General features: G+C 42.3%; 1 protein-coding gene across 2 annotated transcripts in view; it reads left to right on the forward strand.

Moving 5' to 3' along the window:
- The window catches only part of Tesk2 (testis associated actin remodelling kinase 2), a 104287-nt gene that overhangs the window by 79093 nt on the left and 5292 nt on the right, over positions 1 to 19902 (forward strand). For both annotated transcript variants that reach the window (XM_059254804.1, XM_059254805.1), the window contains exon 5: positions 12589 to 12735. In XM_059254804.1, the coding sequence (XP_059110787.1) occupies positions 12589 to 12735 (147 nt within the window). The remainder of the gene's footprint in view (positions 1 to 12588; positions 12736 to 19902) is intronic.

Consider the following 19902-nt stretch of genomic DNA (forward strand, 5'->3'; position numbering starts at 1 on the left):
GGGATGTCTGCTAGCCTTTGTGCTTAGAGCAGACCAACAAGCATCCAGTGACCAGCACAAAAGCATTGTTAGACTGTAGTGAAAAGTAGGCCGGCACCCAGGCCCCTCTCTTTAGAAGGCCCATCCAAAGAGCAGGAGTCCAACAGGCCTGGATTTGGCTCTTTGACATGGATACCGATTTCTAACTTACTGATGACACAGTAAGTTAGATAAGATCTTGGGATCTCATCCCATTGCTGCTCCGAACATCTCAATTTGGAGATTCTGAGTTGCCGTTGACTCTTTTCTTGGTTCTACATGTCTACTGTCAGTAGTAGTGGGGTACAGGCTGACTTCTTTTTCAGAGATGTCCACTCAGGATTCTTGACTTCACTACAGAAAGGATTTCAGCAAAACTGGAGTTTATGAAAAGATTTATAGCATAGACTTTAAACATGGGGGTTAATAGAGAGATGGAGAAAGAAAGGTTTAGAGACTCGCACTTCATTGTATTTACAATAGCCATATATGCCATTTTGGTGGGCTCTGAAGTTACATCCTCAAAGAGTTGCTAAGGAATTGAAATTCGCTCGTAGGGTGAATCTTGAGATGCATTGGATAGAATTTCAGTTGATGAGATCATAGGGGTGGCTTGAGAATTTAGGACGCTTTTGATGAACCAGCCTGCCTCCATCTTAGGCTTAAAAGCCATCTTATAGTAAAGACAAACTACGCTCATTCCTGTTTATGATTAAACCTCTGTTTCTCAAGGATTAGACTATGCCCCACCTGTAACCTTAACTATAAATGGTTCTGTGCTGCCTGTTCCAGAAAACGGCAACCATGTCTTTGTTTGAAAAAGTTGTTATAACCATCTTGCAACCCTACCTTTGTTTCAAAAGGTTGTTGTGACCGCCTGTGGTTTGACTACCTCATTAGGACCTCCTTGCAATCATGCCTTTGTTTCAGGAGGTTATTATGACTAAATGGTTTTTTTTTTCATTTTTCTTTATTAAGAAATTTTCTTGTCACTCTACATACCACTCCCAGATCCCCCCTCCTCCCTCCTCCCACCCCGAGCCCTCTCTCCCAAGCCACCCCGAATCCATGTATTAACATTTTCATTGCAAACAAAAGGTAATAGTTTCATTGTGAGATCCCTAGAAAATACCCTCAAGCCCTAAGGCATTGTGCATTACCATTAACGGTCTCATTTGGCCGGGCGGTGGTGGCGCACGCCTTTAATCCCAGCACTCGGGAGGCAGAGCCAGGCGGATCTCTGTGAGTTCGAGGCCAGCCTGGGCTACCAAGTGAGTTCCAGGAGAGGCGCAAAGCTACACAGAGAAACCCTGTCTCGAAAAACCAAAAAAAAAAAAAAAAAAAAAAAAAAAAAAAAAACCAGTCTCATTTGGCACTGTCCCTAAATAAAAAGAATATTATCACTGTGTTGGCAATCTTCACAGCAACTGTTACTCTAATAGAATTTTGTTTTGTTTTGTTTTGTTTAAGACAGGGTTTCTCTGTATAGTCCTGACTGTCTTGGAAGACCAGGTCCTGTAGACCAGGCTGGCCTCTCTCAGAGATCCGCCTGCCTCTGCCTCCCAAGTGCTGAGATTAAAGGCATGCACCACTGCTGCCCAGTGATAGAATTATTTTTTAAAGCATTTCAAAAATTAATTAATTAATTGTATATACAGTGTTCTGCCTGCATGTGTGTCTGCAGGCCAGAATTGGGCACCAGATCTCATTACAATGGTTGTGAGCCACCATGTGGTTGCTGGGAATTGAACTCAGGACCTCTGGAAGAGCAGCCAGTGCTCTTAAGCGAGTCATCTCTCCAGCCCCTATATTTATTTACTTGTATATGTGTACACATACACCTTAAATTTTTTTAAAATTACATTTAGTGTGTGTGTGTGTGTGTGTGTGTGTGTGTGTGTGTGTGTAAGCACACACAAATACCACAGCATGAGTACAGAGGTGATAGGACACCTTGTAGGAGTCAGTTCTCTTTCTAGCATGTGGGTCCCAGGGATCAAACTTAATTCATCAGACTGGATGACAAGTAAAACCTGCTGAGCAATCTCTCCTGGCTGGGCTTGAATTCACACTCCTCCTGTCTGAGCCCCCTTAGTGCTAGGGTTACAGGCCTGGGACACACCATACCTAGTCCCAAATGATCTGGATCATGTATTAGTTTCCTAGGACTGCCCTAACAAACCCTACAGTGTGAGTGATGTATAACACAACTCTGAGGGGTAGAGGGCCAAATCAAAGTGCTGGCAGGGTGATTATTTTCCCTCTCAGGGTTGTTGAGGGGTCCTTCTTTGTTCTTCCTTCATTCTGGTGGGTGGTGGCAATCCTCAGTATTCTTTGGCTTGTAGGTCTGTCACCCTAATTTCTGTCTTTAATAACATGTAACATTTTCTCTGTGTCTGTGCTTCTTCTTTCTAAGTATACTAATACAGGCTGGAGAGGTGACTCAGAGGTTAAGAGCTCTGGCTGCTCTTCCAGAGGTCCTGAGTTCAATTCCCAGCAACCACATGGTGGCTTACAATCATCTATAATGAGATCTGGTGCCCTCTCTGCCCGCTCCTGGTGTACAGGCAGAACATTGTATACATAGTAAATAAATAATTCCTTTAAAAAAAAAGATTTATCGGGGGGGGGGGGGAGGAGGGAGGAGAGAGGGATCTGTGGTTGGTGTGTAAAATGAATAGGAAATTTCTTAATAAAAAATTTTTTTAAAAAAGTATAGTAATACTGGAGTAAGGGTCCACCTTTCTCCCATTCACCCTCATTTTACCTTGATTACATATGCAAAGACCCCATTTCTAAGTAAGGTCATAAGGGGTAGATGCTGGGGTTTTGGATTTGAACTTATCTTTTAAATTTTTATTTTCTTATTTGTGTGAGAGAGAAAGCCTTGTCTAATGTATGGAGATAAGAAGATAGCTTTTGGGATTGCCTACAACACTAGAATCCACTATGGGTTCTAGTGATCAAGCTTGGGTCATTGGACTGGAATTTAGCAAGTACTTTTTACCTACTGGGACATCTTGCTAGCCTTAAACTTGTCTTTTTAGGGAACATAGTTCAACTTCCATCAGATCACATTATAGCATTACCTGTAAACGTTTAGCAGCTCCCATAGTCTGCTAAATTAACTGTAGTTGCTTTATTTATTTATTTGGAGACAGATTCTTATGTATCCCAGACAGACTTCATACTATGTAGCTGAGGATGATCTTGAACTTCAGATCCTCCTGCTTCCACCTCAAGAGGTCATACACATGTACCACCATGCTTGGCTTTATTTATTTATTTGTTTGTTTGTTCATTTGTTTTTGAGACAGGGTTTCTCTTTGTAACAGCCCTAACTGTCCTGGAACTCACTTTGTAGACCAGGCTGGCCTCGAATTCACAGACATCTGCTTGCCTCTGCCTCCTGAATGTTGGGATTAAAGGTGTTCACCATGCCTTTTTAATGCTGTCCTAGGTTTCAGGCATGTCAAGCAAGCAAGCACTCTACCATCTGACCTACATTCTCTGCCCAAAATGCTTCATCTTAGAATACCAGAACTTCTAGATGAATAATAAGTATAGTAACAATTATAATAAGTAGAGTACTTGCCATGAGCACAAACCTGGATTCATCTCCCAAAACCAAACAAACCAAGAACAAAGTCTATTAGGAACTTTCACGTTGTATGTATGTCCTTGAATGTTCATAGCAATTCTATATGTTAGATATGGCTATTATTTCTATTTTATAGATATGTATTAAAGAAATTACATAACTCACTTAGGATGGCACACTTATAGAAATTCAATGCAGAAAGTGGAGGGATGGTTTAGCACTTAAGAGCACTGGCTGCGCTTCTGGAGGACCTAGGTTCGATTCCCAGCACCCACATGGTGGCTCCGAACCATTTGTAACTCAAGTTCCAGAGAATCTAATGCCCTCCTCTGAAGGCACTTCATACATGTGCACATACATATGTGGAGACAGAACACCCATACATAAAATGCGATTCAATTTTAGGCTTTCTAACTGTGTGGTATATGTGGGTTTTCTTGCTATACTAAATTTAACTTTTAGTTCCATCTTAATTCTAGGTTCATCTCTTCCCCACTTACAAAGAACAAAAGAATCTAGTCTAGTCTCTGTGCTTTGTTACTTTGTGGTCCTTTTGCATTAGATGTCTTTCTTATTCCCTGCTCTGCCTATGGGATATCCTGAAATGGAACCAAACCTCAACAGTTAGTGAGTGTTAGATGGGTGTGGGGCAGGGAAGCGTATTTCATGTAAAGAGTGGGTAAATGTGTAGGTTAATTGGTTAATATGCAAGAGTGAAAGGCTTTATAAACTATACACAGAATTGTGAGTTGTATGGGTTTTTGTTTGTTTTCTTGAGACAGGGTCTCATGTAGCCTTGAGTTTGATATATAGCCAAAGCTAGTCCTGAATTCCAGATCCCCCTGCTTCTGTCTCCCAAGAGCTGTTTTTAAATGTGTGTGAGTGTTTTGTGTGCATATATGTCTATGCACCATGTGTTTTCCTGGTGCCTGCAGAGGCCAGATGAGATCCCTTAGACCTGGAGTTACAGCCAATTTTAAACTACTATACTGGCACTGGAACTGGGTCCTCAGGAAGAACAATCAGTGTTCCTAGCTGCTGAGCCTTGTCTCTACTTCCCATCTGCTGGGATTTTGAGTTTTAGTCCAAGAATAATAGAAGATCATTGAATAATTTAATGTGGGAGTGGGCTTAGATTGGCATTTCAGGTAGATTATCTTGGTGAGGCATGTGCTGTAGTTCCAATGCTTGGGAGGGGCATAAAGATTGCATGTTTGTTCAGGGTTAGCCTGGGCTACCATCCCTACTAGATGTGATCTGGACTGAACTGTGAACTAAGGGAAGAGACTAGCCGCCTGTCTGAAGTGTTTTCACTTAAAAGATTTTTAGCATTTGTATAAAAATGGATAGAATGCATAGACTTTCTCAGCATAGTCCTGCTACTTAGAATGCAGTAAGAGACCTCTGCCAGACAGTTGGCAACATTTACCTCCCTTAAGTAAGTGCTTCAGGTTCTGGCCAGATGGGTATATTTGTTGGAAAGTAGAAACTAACTGTTCAAGAGTCTGAAAGAGGGCCAGGTAGTGGTGGTGTGCCTTCTTGTGGCCTTCAGGGGCACCTGAACTCATTTTCACAAAAATGGATACATATGCATACACATAATTAAAAATTAAAAAAAAAAAAGACAAAAACAAGACCAAAAAAAAAAAAGATCAGATTATTTATTTTTATTTATTTATTTATTTTTGAGATAGAGTCTCAATATGTAGCCCTAGCTGGTCTGGAACTCACAAACACTGCCTGCCTCTGCTCCTTGGTGCTGGGATTAAAGGTGTATATTACTGCACCCTGACCTTTCATTTTGTTCTTTTGAGAAAGGGTATTGCTATAATGCCAAGGATGGTTTTGAATTAATAGGTTCAAATGATCCTCCAACCTCACCTTCCAGAGTGGTGTGGTATAGCTAGAAAGACAGACAGACAGACAGACAGACAGACATAGGTTTTTTTGGTTTTGTTTTTGAGACAGGGTTTCACTATGTAGCTTTTGGCTGGCCTGGAATTTGTAGACCAGGCTGGCTTTGAACTTACAGGATTCTACCCTTGTTATTCAAGCACGTAAAGACAATTCCCTTAATAGTATTACATTGGGTATTAGGTTTTTGTTTGTTTGTTTTTTAATTTTTGTTTTTGTTTTTGTTTTTGTTTTTTTGAGACAGGGTTTCTCTGTGTTGTTTTGGTGCCTGTTCTGGAACTCCCTCTGTGTACCAGGCTGGCCTCAGCTCTGCCTCCCAAGTGCTGACATTAAAGGCGTGTGCCACCACCGCCCAGCTTGTTTGTTTATTTTTATAGACAAGGTCTCACTATGTAGCTCTGGCTGTCCTGGAACTCACTGTGTAGATCAAGCTGGCCTTGGACTCCCAGAGATCCGCCTGCCTCTGCCTTCCAAATGCTGGGATTACTGGCGAGTATAATCATGCCCATCAGAATTAATCTTAAATGGCAAGCTGATTATCCACTTAAATGTGTGTGTGGTGATTTTCAATTTTCAATTATTATGTTTAAACTGGGTGGAGGTGGTACATGCCTTTAATCCCAGCACTCGGGAGGCAGAGCCAGGCGGATCTCTGTGAGTTCGAGGCCAGCCTGGTCTATAGAGCGAGATCCAGGACAGGCACCAAAATTACACACAGAAACCCTGTCTTGAAACACCAAAAAAAAAAAAAAAAAAAGACTGTGTTTATATGTATGATGTATGTAAGTCAGAGGACAACTGTGTAGTCTGTTCTCTCCTTCTACCTATGTGGGTTCCAGGGATCGAACTTAGGTTGTCAGACTTGGATTGCAATCAGTTCACTGCTGAGCCATCTTGATGACCCACTTGTGGTGAATTTTTAAGAATGTTAGTATATGTTTTCTTACACTTTAGTAATAAAGGCTTATTTACATTATATTTCGTAGTTAACATGTATCATATAACACATACCTTAGGGAAAGGTATAGTGAAGTCAAATATAAAACACAAATTAAGTGAAAGCCTGGGCATGATGGTGCATGCCTGTAATCCTAGCATTTCTGGGGTAGAAGCAGGAAAATCAGGAGTTCAAGAATAGCCTTACTACATAGTAGTTTTACAGCCAGCCTGGGCTACATGAGACACCATCTCAAAAAAAAAGACTCCAAAATTACATTGTGTCTCTATATGAATATGGAGACAGTTAACATTTAACAACATGTGTGTACTTTCTTTTAATAAAAAGATTAAATGAAAGAAGCTGTTAATAATATTTCATTAGACTATGAGAAGAAGCAGTTTTTGGTATAGGTAAAATTGGTATATGTATCATGTAACAGGTACTAAAGTACCTATAATTCCCACTTGAGAGGTAAGGCAGGAAGATCAGGAGTTCAAAATTAGCTGGGCGGTGGTGGCACATGCCTTTAATCCCAGCACTTGGGAGCCAGAGATAGGTCTCAAAAAAGAAAACAAAACAAAAATTCATCTTCAGCTACCTGGCAAGTTTGAGGCCAGCCTAGACTGGAGAAATCCTGCCTCAAAAAAAAAATTAAAATTTAAATGTTAAAATTTCTATAAGGTATTTAAATATGTTTCGGTGTTGGCTTATTCTGTAGGACAACCCAAGGGGATCGTCTATAAAAACTGAACACACAGCATCTGTGATTCCCATCCAGCAAAGCTGAGCATGCCAATACAGCTGCTCTTCTCTCAGCTTTTCTGCAGAGGGATTTGTTCAGAGGCTGCACAGCTGAGTCTGCATCCAGAGTTGCCTATGGGGAAGTGAATGTTCCCACTAATGGGGCACACAGTGTTTAGCAACCTCGAAATCTTCCTTGTTGGCAGATCTCAAACTTCCTTTCTTCATACATGCATGCATGGGTCTTGAGACATGGAGAAGTTGTGGGTTTTGAGGGCCCAGAGGCTTATCAGCCCCACCAATATATTCTCCAGCATTAGGCAAGAGAAATGGATTGTTGTTCACAAAAAATTGTTTGGTTTCCCTCTCTGGACCTGGTTTCTACTTTTCCATCCTGCCTAGGAAAGCCAGAGTCTGTTAGTCACTATGAATCCTCCTCTTTTCTCATCTTTTCTTTGCTCTCCACCTTCTAGATAAGTCTATGGATTTAGTTCTTCCCTCCACCCCTCCCTTTCTGTTTAAACTGGATCCTTTTATGTAGCCTAGGCTAACCTTGAACTTCCTGTGTAGTCCAGGCTGGCCTTGAACCTTGCCTTAACCTCCCAAGTACTACAATAGATGTGAGCCACCACACTCTGGCTTTCTTGGGCTTTGATACATATTTGTAAATATGTATGTGTCACTCTGAGCCAAAACTAAGAGTCCAAGCATCACTAGGACTTCAGAAAATGCAGTCTTCGTTCCTTTTGCCTGACATTCAGCAATGTAAGACGGCCTTCCATGTCTCGCTGTCACCGTGTCAAAGAAGCAAACTATTTCTTTAGATGTTTTGACTCTCAAAACTAAGGAAATTTGCCTACATTGTCAGATGTTAGCTGCATTGCTCCCTATAGCTTGGAGTTTACAAGTTCAATTTCTTTTCAGCAATGGCCCCTCTATGTGAACTTGGGCAGAGTCCCCTAGAGTGAGAAGAAGTCATTGTGCTCATGATTCCACTGTTGTAAGATGTCCAAGGTGGATTACAAAGCAAGATTAAGCAGGCGAACAGGCTTTCCTTTTGAGAGTCAGGAGGTGTGTCCAGCTATTCTCTCTGTGTTACCGAACATGCTCAGCTTCACCGAACCTGCTCTGCTTCATACAGGGATCTGATGTGCTGTGTGGTGCTGCCCCCAACTGGTTTATTCTGATTCTTCTATTCTATTACCATGTTCTTTCTGAGCACATCCATGGTTTTTTTTTTTTTTTTTAAATTATATTCTCATTTAAAACAACATCAAACAAAAAGATTGTGAATTAGACGGATCAGGTATACCTACTTGGTAGATGGGAAAACTGAAGGACAGCTAACCTTATTGATTTTTTTCAAGATTAAATGGTTCTTAGAAGGAATAATTGACTAGAATTCAATTCAAATCTCTTGCTCATTATACCATTAGGTCCTCTAGTCCTTTGTAAATTCAGTATCATAGTCTAAAAAAGTGTACTGTTATACTTGTAGAATTTGTTCCTTTTTCTCTCTTGGAAAGAGGAGGGAGATAATGTATCTTGAAAGGGTTGAGTAAATTCACTTTTGAGTTCCTGTTCTGCATGGAGCTATCTCACGCAAATGCTGTGACCTCTAACTCCTTGTATAATAAATGTAGTTGTAAAAAGATGTACTCTGAAACCAGACTGTATTGTCTGCCTGATTCTGCCCTTAATAATTGAATAACCTTAGAATGTCTTTTGTTGTTTTTTTGTTTTGTTTTGTTTTTGTTTTTTTTGTTTTGTTTTGTTTTTGTTTTTGTTTTTCAAGGCAGGGTTTCTCTGTGTAGCTTTGCGCCTTTCTTGGAACTCGCTTTGGAGACCAGGCTGGCCTCGAACTCACAGAGATCCGCCTGGCTCTGCCTCCCGAGTGCTGGGATTAAAGGCGTGCGCCACCACCGCCCGGCTTGAATGTCTTTTGTAATATGAGAGTAACGCAGATAAATCTATGTACATGTTCCAAAATTAGAAAAACTTACCTGGCTCTGTAGTGCAATGGATAGCACATTGGACTTCTAGACAAAATTAGAAACACCTTTGGTCCTAAACATTTTAGACAAGGGGTACTCAGCCCATAGTACACTTATCTTGTAGGACTGCTGTGTAGATTAAATGAGATAATGTATATACAATTTTTAGAAGTGTTTGGTCTAATATATAAAACACTATATAAATATTCACTGAAAAAATAATGTTATTGTGATATATATATGTGTATATATGTATACTTTGCGCTTCCTTTTTTTTCTTTTCTTTTCTTAGACAACGTCTCACTATGTAGTACTGTCTGGCCTGAAACTCAGAGATCTGCCTCCCAGGTGGTGGGATTAAAGGCATGTACCACCACACTCAGCTACTTCTGCAGTCTTAAGAAATCATCCCTGGCATGGTGGCACACACCTTTAGTCCTAGCACTCAGGAGGCAAAGGCAAGCGGATTTACGTGAGTTTGAGGCCAGCCTGGTCTACAAACTGAGTTCTAGAACAGCCAGGGATTCATAGAGAAACCTTGTCTTGAAAAGTAAACAACAACAACAACAAAATTATCACAGGAGACTGGAGAGTTGGTTCAGAAGTTAAGAGCATTTGTTTTTGCAGAGAGCCCAGATTCAGCCCCCACTACTTACATGGTGGCTCACAACCATCGATAACTCCAGTTCTAGGAGCTCCAACATCCTCTTCTGATCTCTAAGGGTACCAGGCACACAAGTGATGCACATGCATGCATACAGGCAAAACATCCATACACATGAATCTTTTTTTTTTTTTCATTAAAAATAAACACAAAGTGGGGTGTGATGGCATATACATGTACTACAGCATTTGGGAAGTTGGGGAAGGAGGATCCTGAGTCCAAAGCCAGCCTGGGTTAAATAGTAAGACTGGTTCCAAATAAACAAAATGGCAAAAACCTCACAAAGCAATGCTTCAAGATTGTGTTTATAATGGAGAACAGCAGATTTCTTGGAAGAATGCATTCTTTAGTTCTTCCACAGCCCTGTTTCCTCCTATTCAACTCACTTTGCCTAACTCTGGTCTTAACCACTGAACTGCTCTGGCATGGCTGCCAATAACATCCTAGTGTCCGAGTTGCAAATGGACATTTTTTTTTCAAGCACATCTTATTTGGTGTATATAGCACTTTGTTACTGTTGGTCATTTGGTTTTTTTTTTTGACTATTCTCTTCTTTTAGCTTCTATGATGATATTCTGGTATGGTTGTTTTTTATTTGTTTGTTTTTTGTTTGAGGTTTTTGTTTTGTTTGTTTAGAGACAGGGTTTCACTATGTAGGCCTGGGTGGCCTGGAACTCATTATGTAGACCAGAGAGATCCACCTGCTTCTGCCTCCTGAGTGCTGGACTTAAAGGCATGTGCCACCAAACCCAGCTGTGGGATATTGTGTGTGTGGCCGGTGTGTGTGTGTGTGTGTGTGGGGGGTCTTCTGTAGCTCAGGTTAGACTCAAACTCTTGATCCTCTTGAATTTACTTCCTGAACACTGGAATTACGGCATGTGCTACCATGCTTTCTTATTCAATTTGTCTTTGTCTTTTCCTTTGAACTTTACCTTTCCTAAGGAGTCCAGGTCCTTACCTGTGTGTTATCCCCAGGCTACTTCCTCTATTGCTTGGCATCAGTAATCACCCCAGCTCGATTGTTACTTCCTAAGATTTAGTCTCCTGCTAGACTCAGTTCCTAATTCTTTACTTTTTTTCTTTCCTTTTTTCTTTTTTAAGACAAAGTCTCACTTCGTTTTAGGTATAGGGCTCATTATGTAGGCCAGGCTGACCTTAAACTCATGGTAATCTTCCTGCTTCTGCCTTGTCGATGCTGGGGTTACAGCCATGAGGTACCATGCCTGGCATTTTTGGTTTTTGTTTTTTGGTTTTTGTTTTGGTTTGTTTTGTTTTTGAGACAGAGTTTCTCTGTGTAGCCCTGACTACCCTGGAACTTGATCTGCAGAATAGGCTGGCCTCAAACAGACAGAGATCTACCTGCCTCTGCCTCCCAAGTGCTGGGATTAAAGGTGTATGCTACCACGCCTGGCCATAAAATGACTTTTTAAAAAGGTGTTTGGTAGGACTGAGGAGCTGGCTTAGCAGTTAAGAGCACTGAACAAGTTCAGTTCCAAGTACCCGTGTGAGGCAGCTCACAGACACTTGGGACTCCAACTGCAGGTGATCTGACACTCTTCTGGATTCCTCAAGTGACTGGCACATCTGACATTAGACACATACTCACACACATACACATAACTATCTTCCCTATGGTGGCACACACTTTTAATCCCAGCACCCAGGAGGCAGAGGCAGGTGGCTCTCTATGAGTTCAAAGACAGCCTGCTCTACAAACTGAGTTCCAGGACAGCTAAGACTACATAGTCTCAAACAAACAAACAGTTTTTAAGAAAAATTTAGAGGAGATCCAGGCATGATAGTACATGCCTGTAATCCCAGCACTTGAGAGGTGGAGGCAGGGAGGATAAGTTCAAAGTCATCCCTGGCTACACAGTGAGTTTGAGGTTAGCCTGTGCCACATGAAACACTACTGTAACAGGTCTTTCTTTGGACTGCCAACTTCCAGATAATGACACTGAGACATTTTATTATGAAAGCTTGGCCTTAGCTTAGGCTTGTTCCCAACTAGCTCTTAAAACTTAAATTCTAAGGCTTGTATCTTATTAGCTAAATTTTTATTATTTACATCATTAACCTGTGTTCTGTCATGTGGCTCATTACTTTTCCTTAGTACAGTGAGTCTGAGTTCTTCCACATCTTACTGGTGAATTCCCTGCTCCTCAGATTTTTTCCCAGATCCTATCTCTGCCTGGAAGTCCCACCTATCCGCTCCTGCCTAGCTATTGGCCGTTCAGCCCTTTATTAAACCAACCAGAAGGTGCCTTAGGCAGGTGAGGAAGGACAGAGACACATCTTCACATAATGTACAAAAAGATTATCCCAACACACTATCTCAAGACAAATGGCTGAAATGATGGTTCTGTCTGAGCACTTGCTGTTCTTGCAGAGGATCTAAGTTCAGTTCCAAGCACCCATGTGGTGGCTTACAGCCATCTCTAACTCCAGTTCCAGAGCATCTGACACCCTCTTCTGGCCTCTGTGAACATCAGGAATGCATGATAAACATACATACATACATACATACATGTAAACATTCATACACATAAAAATAAATCTTTATATTTGATCTTAGCAAAAAGGCAGAAAACAACAAAGTAAATCCTTGAAAAATGAAAGAACAAATGTAGTTTCTAGGTGTTTGCTCTTCCATGCTTTTACCACCGGTCTAAACAGTTCTGATAAATAGTAGCGGGGCCTTCCTTCTGTTTTGCAGTATATCAACTCTGGGAACCTGGAACAGCTGCTGGACAGTGACTTGTATTTGCCCTGGACTGTGAGAGTGAAACTGGCATATGACATAGCAGTGGGCCTCAGCTACCTTCACTTCAAAGGCATTTTCCATCGGGACCTCACATCAAAGGTACGAAGACTTTATTTTCATAACTCTTGAGAAACACAGGGTTAAAAAAGTTACTACTGGGGGCTGGAGAGATGGCTCAGAGGTTAAGAGCACTGACTGCTCTTCCAGAGGTCCTGAGTTCAATTCCCAGCAACCGCATGGTGGCTCACAACCCTCTATAATGAGATCTGGCGCCCTTTTCTGACCTGCAGACATACATGCAGGCAGAACATTGTATACATAATAAATAAATAAATCTTTAAAAAAAGAAGAAAAAAAAAGTTACTACAGAGCCTAGAAATATGAGGATCTCTATTCTAGATTTAACTTTTAATCAAAACATAGTTCAGTATTTGATACAGTTAATCCTTAGAAAGCTTCTATCTGGGTTAAGGATATAGCTTAGTTGGTAGGGTGCTTGCTTAGCATGCATAAAGATTTGATCCCCAGCACTGGATAGAAGCAGGAGGATCAGAAGCTGAAGATCATTCTCAACTACATAGAGAGCTCAGGCCAGGCTAGAGGTCCTAAAAATCAAAACCAAACCAGCCTGTGTCTGCTCAGAGCAGGCACCTTTGAGTACCGAGCCAGGCAGTACACACATCTTGAGAGCCTTTATATTTTACGTCAGTCTCCTGAATGTGTGCTGCATAAGCACCTGGAGAGCTTCCCGAGAGCTGTGGAGCCCGACCCGTTTTCTCCTCCTTGGCTTCCAGGAAGCAGCTCTGAACAAAGAGCGGAGTTGGGTGATAGTGAGTCAAGTGAATGAACGTTTGGAGTGCTCGGTGGGCCACCGTGTGCTGACCCATTTCTATTGTGTGATAGAGTTTCTGCCACCCTGCCAGTTCTTCTTTGATGTTCACTGGTCTCTGTAATGTTGTTCTGTTGTCCTGATGGCTGTGTGACCAGGTTAGAAAACAGTTTATTTCAGAGAAAGTTGGCCTTGTTACAAAGTAGGAACTTGAGGGCTGAATGTCCCAGGATACTTCCATGACAAGGGTTTTTGTTTGTTTGTTTGGTTTGTTTTGGTTTGTTTTGGTTTTTCAAGACAGGGTTTCTCTGTATAGCCCTGGCTGTCCTGGATCTTGATCTGTGAATCAGGCTGGCCTCGAACTCACAGAGATCCATCTGCCTCTGCTTCCCAAATGCTAGGATTAAAGGTATGTGCCATCACCTCCTCGCTCCATGACAAGGCCTTTAAATAATATTATTTGAGCTAACGGAGAAACTGGAAGACCACCTAGGGTACTTAGTATGACATCTGCCCGAAGACCAAATGAAAGTCTTGTAAGGTTTGTTAGAGGGTTTGTTTTGAAGGTTTATTTTCATTTTATATGTATGAATATTTGCCTACATGAATGTATATGCACCATGTGCATGCCTAGGATGCACAGGCCAGAAGAGGGGATCAGATTCCCTTGTCTGTTGTAAGCTGGCATGTGGGTGCTAGGAATCAAACCTGGGTCCTCTGCTAGAACAGCCAGTGCTTTTCTGCTGAGCCATCTCTCCAGCCCCAGAGTACAGGAGTTTCATACATATCCAAGAATAGTAGTCACTTTATTCCTCCCCCACATATACACACGCACACACATACACACACATACAGGCATCTAGCCAAAATCAGATCTTCTACTAAAAGTATTATTTCTTCTAAAGTAGAAGAAATTTGCAAAAAGTTATCCCCCATACCTACATGAGTGTTTCCTATGCCTGGATTCATGGATGGAAAAATAATAAAAGGGGGGAATTTTTAACCTATAATTACATATGGTCTCATTGAGAAATAAGTAAATGAGCCAGGTGGTGGTGGCACACACCTTTAATCACAGCACTCAGGAGGCAGTGGCAGGTGGATCTGTCAATTCAAAGCCAGCCTGGTCTATAGAGTGAGTTCCAGTACAGCCAGGGCTACACAGAGGAACCCTGTCTCAAAAAGAGAGGGGGTGGGGAGGGAGGGAGGGAGGGAGGGAGGGAGGGAGAGAGAGAGAGAGAGAGAGAGAGAGAGAGAGAGAGAGAGAGAGAGAGGGAGAGAGAGGAGAGAGAGGAGAGAGAGGAGAGAGAGGAGAGAGAGGAGAGAGAGAGAGAGAAGAGAAATAAAAGAACAGTGCAGTATTTTATAGTTGACTATTCAGCTGCATGGACTGTAGACTTTTTATCACAGGGGAGATCACTCTAGGCTAAGATGGTAAAGCTTACTGGAAGAAAACTCCCTGCTCCTCAGCAGTGTAGCATATTCCCTTTCTGTACTAGGAAAATACTTTGTCATTTTGGTTAGTATTCTTTTTGAGATTTTTGTAGTAAAAAATGAATAAGCTCTCTGGGCACAGATAGGAATGTTTATAATTCCAGTGCTTGTGACCACAGTTTGAAGCTAGCTCAGGCTCTCTAGTGAGACTTTCTTTCAAAAAACCAAACCAAACAAATAAAAAGACCAAATAAGCAAATAAAGAAAAAGACCAAACTAAAAAAAAATCTAGAACTGTTGGGTAAGATCACCAGCCTTTGATTTCCTTATATGAGAGTAGATATTCTCTTTAGCAATGGGCTTAAAGCAAAATGATGGGAGGGCTGGAGAGATAGCTGAGCCATTGAGAGTACTGGCTGCTCTTCCAGAGCACCCAGGTCCCATTCCCAACTTCAACATGGTGGCTCAAAACCTTCTGTGATCCTACGCCCTTCTGGCCTCTGCAGGCACTGTATGCACATGGTGTTCAGACATACAGACAAAACACCCATACACATAAAGACAAAACAAAAACAACCTAGGATCTTAAAACAATTCATTTTATAAGGAACCCTGGCTGGCTTTAAAAGGGCAATCCTTATGTCTCTGCCTCCTGAGCACTGGGATTACAGACATGCACCACCACACTCAGCAACTCTTTGTTTCTAGGCCATACCTCCTGGACTTTAAGGTGGTATTGAGGATATTTGGAAATGATGAGATTAAATGATTTTTTAAGGTCTAATGATGGTATAGGAAATTCTCTAGAACAGTAGGTTCAGCTGGGTAGTGGTGGTGCACACCTTTAATCCCAGCACTCAGGAGGCAGAGCAGGCAGATCTCTGAGTTTGAGGCCAGTCTGTTCTACAGAGAGTTCCAGGACAGTCAGGACTACACAGAGAAATTCTGCCATGAGAAGCAAGAAAAAAAAGAAAGAAAGAAAGAAAAGAAAACAGTAGATTCATTTGTTATTGTTTTGCAATGCTTGGAGTTGAACAGAGGACTTTATTCATAGTAGACGGATACTCTACCGATGAGCTGTATCATTAACCCTCCTTTTTTATGTAACTTTGACTGACCTCAAACATAGCAATCCTGTCTTAGCCTCCTCAGTGCTAGAATTAAAGGCTTCTGCTACCATGCCTAGCCCTATTTGTTCTTTTGTTGCTGTTTTATGATTTTTTTGTTTATTTTAAGTGCATTGGTGTTTTGCCTGTATGTATGTCTGTGTGAGGGTGTAGGTCCAAGATCCCCTGGAACTGGAGTTATGGACAGTTGTGAGCTCTCATGTGAGTGCTGGGAATTGAACCTGGGTCCTCTGGGAGAGTAGCCAGTGCTCTTAACTGCTGAGCCATCTCTCCAGCCCCTGTTGTTGTTGTCATTAAGATCACACACACAATATTTTTTTTCCTGTCTTCCTGAGACAGAGTTTATGGAGCCGTGGCTGTCCTGGAACAGGCTGGCCTCAAACTCAGAGATCTGTCTCCTGAGTGCTGGGATTAAAAGCATTAGCTACCATACCCAGTTTAAGATATATTTAAATTTTATTTATGTGTATGGCATTTTGCCTGCACATACATATGTACACCACTTGTGCACCTGATGCTGGGACAAATCAACGGTGTCAGATTCTTTGGAACTAGTTACAGATGGTTGTAACCACCATGTGGGTACTGAGAACTGAAACCCCAGGCTTCTACAGAGCAACACGGTTGCTTTTCTTTCCTTTCTTTCTTTTTTTTAAATTGTTTTTCATTTTATATTCTATGTGTGTTGGTTCTTTGCCTACATGTATGTCTTTGTGAGGGTGTAGGATCCCCTGGAACTGGAGTTATAGTCAGTTGTGAGCTGCCATTGGGAATTGAACCTAGGTCCTTTGGAAAAGGACCAATGCTCTTAACCATTGAGCTATCTCCCCAGCCCACAACACATTTTCTTAAGCACTAAGACATCTCTTCAGCCCCAATTCATTCTTTTTGCTGTTTAGGTTTTTTTTGTTTTTTGTTTTTTTTTCTGAGACAGGGTTTCTCTGTGCAGCCCTGGCTATCCTGGAACTCTCTTTGTAGATCAGACTGGCCTTGAACTCACAGAGATCTGCCTGCCTCTGCCTCTGGAGTGCTGGGATTAAGGGCATGCCCCACCATCACCTGGCCCCAATTCATTTTTAATTCAAGCTTCCTTTACTCTGAAAATTTCCCCCTACTGGTTGTGTGGCATGGACTCTAACTGAATTGGCCTTTAACTCTAAAAGAACCAACAAAGTATCTTCAGTAGAGGCAGTAACACCACCAAAAAAACAAAACTAAGATCTAAAGGTACAATTCATAATGTGTACTCATACTTCTAAGGGTCACCACAGAAGTGCAGTGGTGCTTTCCTGATTTCAGGCAGTAATGGGACTGAGCTCAAACAAGCTGCTCTCACAGCTACAGTAAAGAGCTACCGTACTGTGTATACAGTTACACAGTTCACTATTGGAAGTACTAATAAATGACCACTTCTTGATGGCGTTCGTGAACTGTTTATTTTTAAAGCCATACCACCTCCCACTTCCTTGTAAGTAAATTCATAGCATCACCACTGCACTAATCTACTTCAGAACATCTCTTGTTCATTTTGTCTTTTCAGGTTTCACTCTTCTTTCAAATTGTATTATATATGTTGTGTGTGTGCCTGCACATGCATGAATATGAGTGCAGTTGTTTCATTGGATCTGGAGTTAGAGGAGGTTGTAAACTACGCAGCATGGGTGTTAGGATTTGAACTCTGGTCCCCAGCAAGAGCAGTATGGACTCCTCTCCCCCGCCCCCTCTGGCCTCTCTACAGGTACCTGCACTCTCCCACACACAGACATACACACATACACATACTTTTAAATAGTAAATACATTTAAAAGGCACAAATGGCCAGGCAGTGGTGGCGCACTCCTTTAATTCCAGCACTCGGGAGGCAGAGACAGGTGAGTTCAAGGCCAGCCTGGTCTACAGATCGAATTCCAGGACAGCTAAGGCTACACAGTCAAACCCTATCTTGAAACCCCCCCCCAAGAGAAAGCACAACTGTATCAGAGGGTGGGAGTAAACACAGAGATGGCTCAGTAGGTAGAAGTACTTGCCACCAAGCTTGATGACCTGAGTTCTACCCACATGGTGGAAGAAACCGACTCCTGCAAAGGTGTCTTTCTGACTTCCCATGTTTGCTATGGGCATGTCTGTATATACACATGAACAATTTAAAATGTACCAGAGTATGATGACTCATATTTGTAATCTAGTCCTGGCATTCAGTGTAGCTGGGGGTGGTTGGGGCTGGAGGATCAGAAGTTCAAGGCCAGCTTGAGCTACATGGGAGATTCTGTCTCCACACAGGAATGAGGAAGCTTGAGAGATGCAGGGAGTGGCTGTCAGGCCACCTGCAGTGATCGCCTTTTTTCTCTTCTGAGACACTGTTTAGCACTGTATAGACCAGGCTAGCCTCCAGCTCACAGAGATCCTCCTGCCTCTGAGCACTGAGATTGAAGGTGGGCACTACCACACCTGGTCAGAGTCTCTAAAAACTGTAAATCAGACAGTAAACAAGACAGTAGATCAAACCCTGGAGACAGAAGTCTGAGTTGTTGGTGAGCCAGGAAGAGGATGAGAGAAAGAAGTGAGGGATGTGAACTGCCTCACAGGCTTTAGTGACCGCACCCGGAGCCTTAGCTAATCAGTTGGCATAGGGCCCATCTTTTCATGGACACAGCCAGAGATCTGGAGGGCTGATCTAGCAGAACTTAGGGAGGAGCGAGTCAGGAGGAGCACAAGAACAGTCCTTGGGAGCCACCGGTTCATTTCTCTGTGGTCCAAGATTGATTGTGATGAAATAACAGGGTCCTCTTAGCTCAGGAAAGAACAGTGTGAGCACATCAAGGTCAGAAGAAGCAGTCAATGTGTACCTGTGCACAATAAACTGGGTGACTTGGCCAGACTGACAACGGGGAGGGAGGGAGGGAGGGAGGACTGGGCTGGGTCAGATAGGGCCTTGCTGGCCCCACAAATGTTTCTGTAAGCCAAGAATCTCTGCTCTCTGCTGCCTCTGGAAAAGCAGGTAGGGTGCGGGCTTCCTGAGCCTGGAGTGTCAGAGCTATTTGGGGAGAGCTAGATGCAGCTTTGGGTTATTTATAGATCATTTGGGTTCATCCTTTCTCTAGAGGTGGCAGCATTTATTCAGGACTATGTCCTTAGCCTCTCTCACAAACTGACTACTAAGGAAAGCTCAAAACAGAACCTGCTCTTGAGGTGTTTTTCTAGACTGTAAAGGAGTGGTACAGAGGAGCTCAGGGGGTTGAGGAGAGAAAGGTGAAAGCTGGAGAACTCAGGATTACAAAGGCAGTTTGCCTTAAAGCTTAAAAGAGAAAAACTTTCCATAGGTTGCCAGGTGGTGGGGGCACAAGCCTTTAATCCCAGCACTCGGGAGGCAGAGGCAGGTGGATCTTTGTAAGTTTTAGGCCAGACTGGTCTAGAATGAGTTTTAGGAGAGCCAGCGCTGTTAAACTGAGAAACCTTGTCTTGAAAGCAGCAAAAACCAACTGAACAAACAAACAAACAAACAAAAAACCCTTTTCATAGGTAAAGGAAGGCTTGGTTGGTCTAAGGGTGTAGCTTAGTGGTAGAGCAGATAGAGCACTCTAGATATGTGAGCCCTGAGTTTAATCCCAGTAAACACACACACACACACACACACACACACACACACACACACACACACACACACACACACACAAATGCATAGGTATCAGAAAATAGCCCAGGCTAGGCGGTGGTGGCACACGCCTTTAATCCTAGCACTCGGTAGGCAGAGGCAGGCAGATCTCTGTGAGTTTGAGGCCAGCCTGGTCTACAGAGTGAGTTCTGGGAAAGGCTCCAAAGCTACACAGAGAAACCCTGTTTCAAAAAGCCAAAAAACAAAACAAAAACAAAAACAAA

Source organism: Peromyscus eremicus, chromosome 2 (assembly GCF_949786415.1).
Source record: "Peromyscus eremicus chromosome 2, PerEre_H2_v1, whole genome shotgun sequence".
In the NCBI taxonomy this organism is placed as follows: Eukaryota; Metazoa; Chordata; class Mammalia; order Rodentia; family Cricetidae; genus Peromyscus; species Peromyscus eremicus.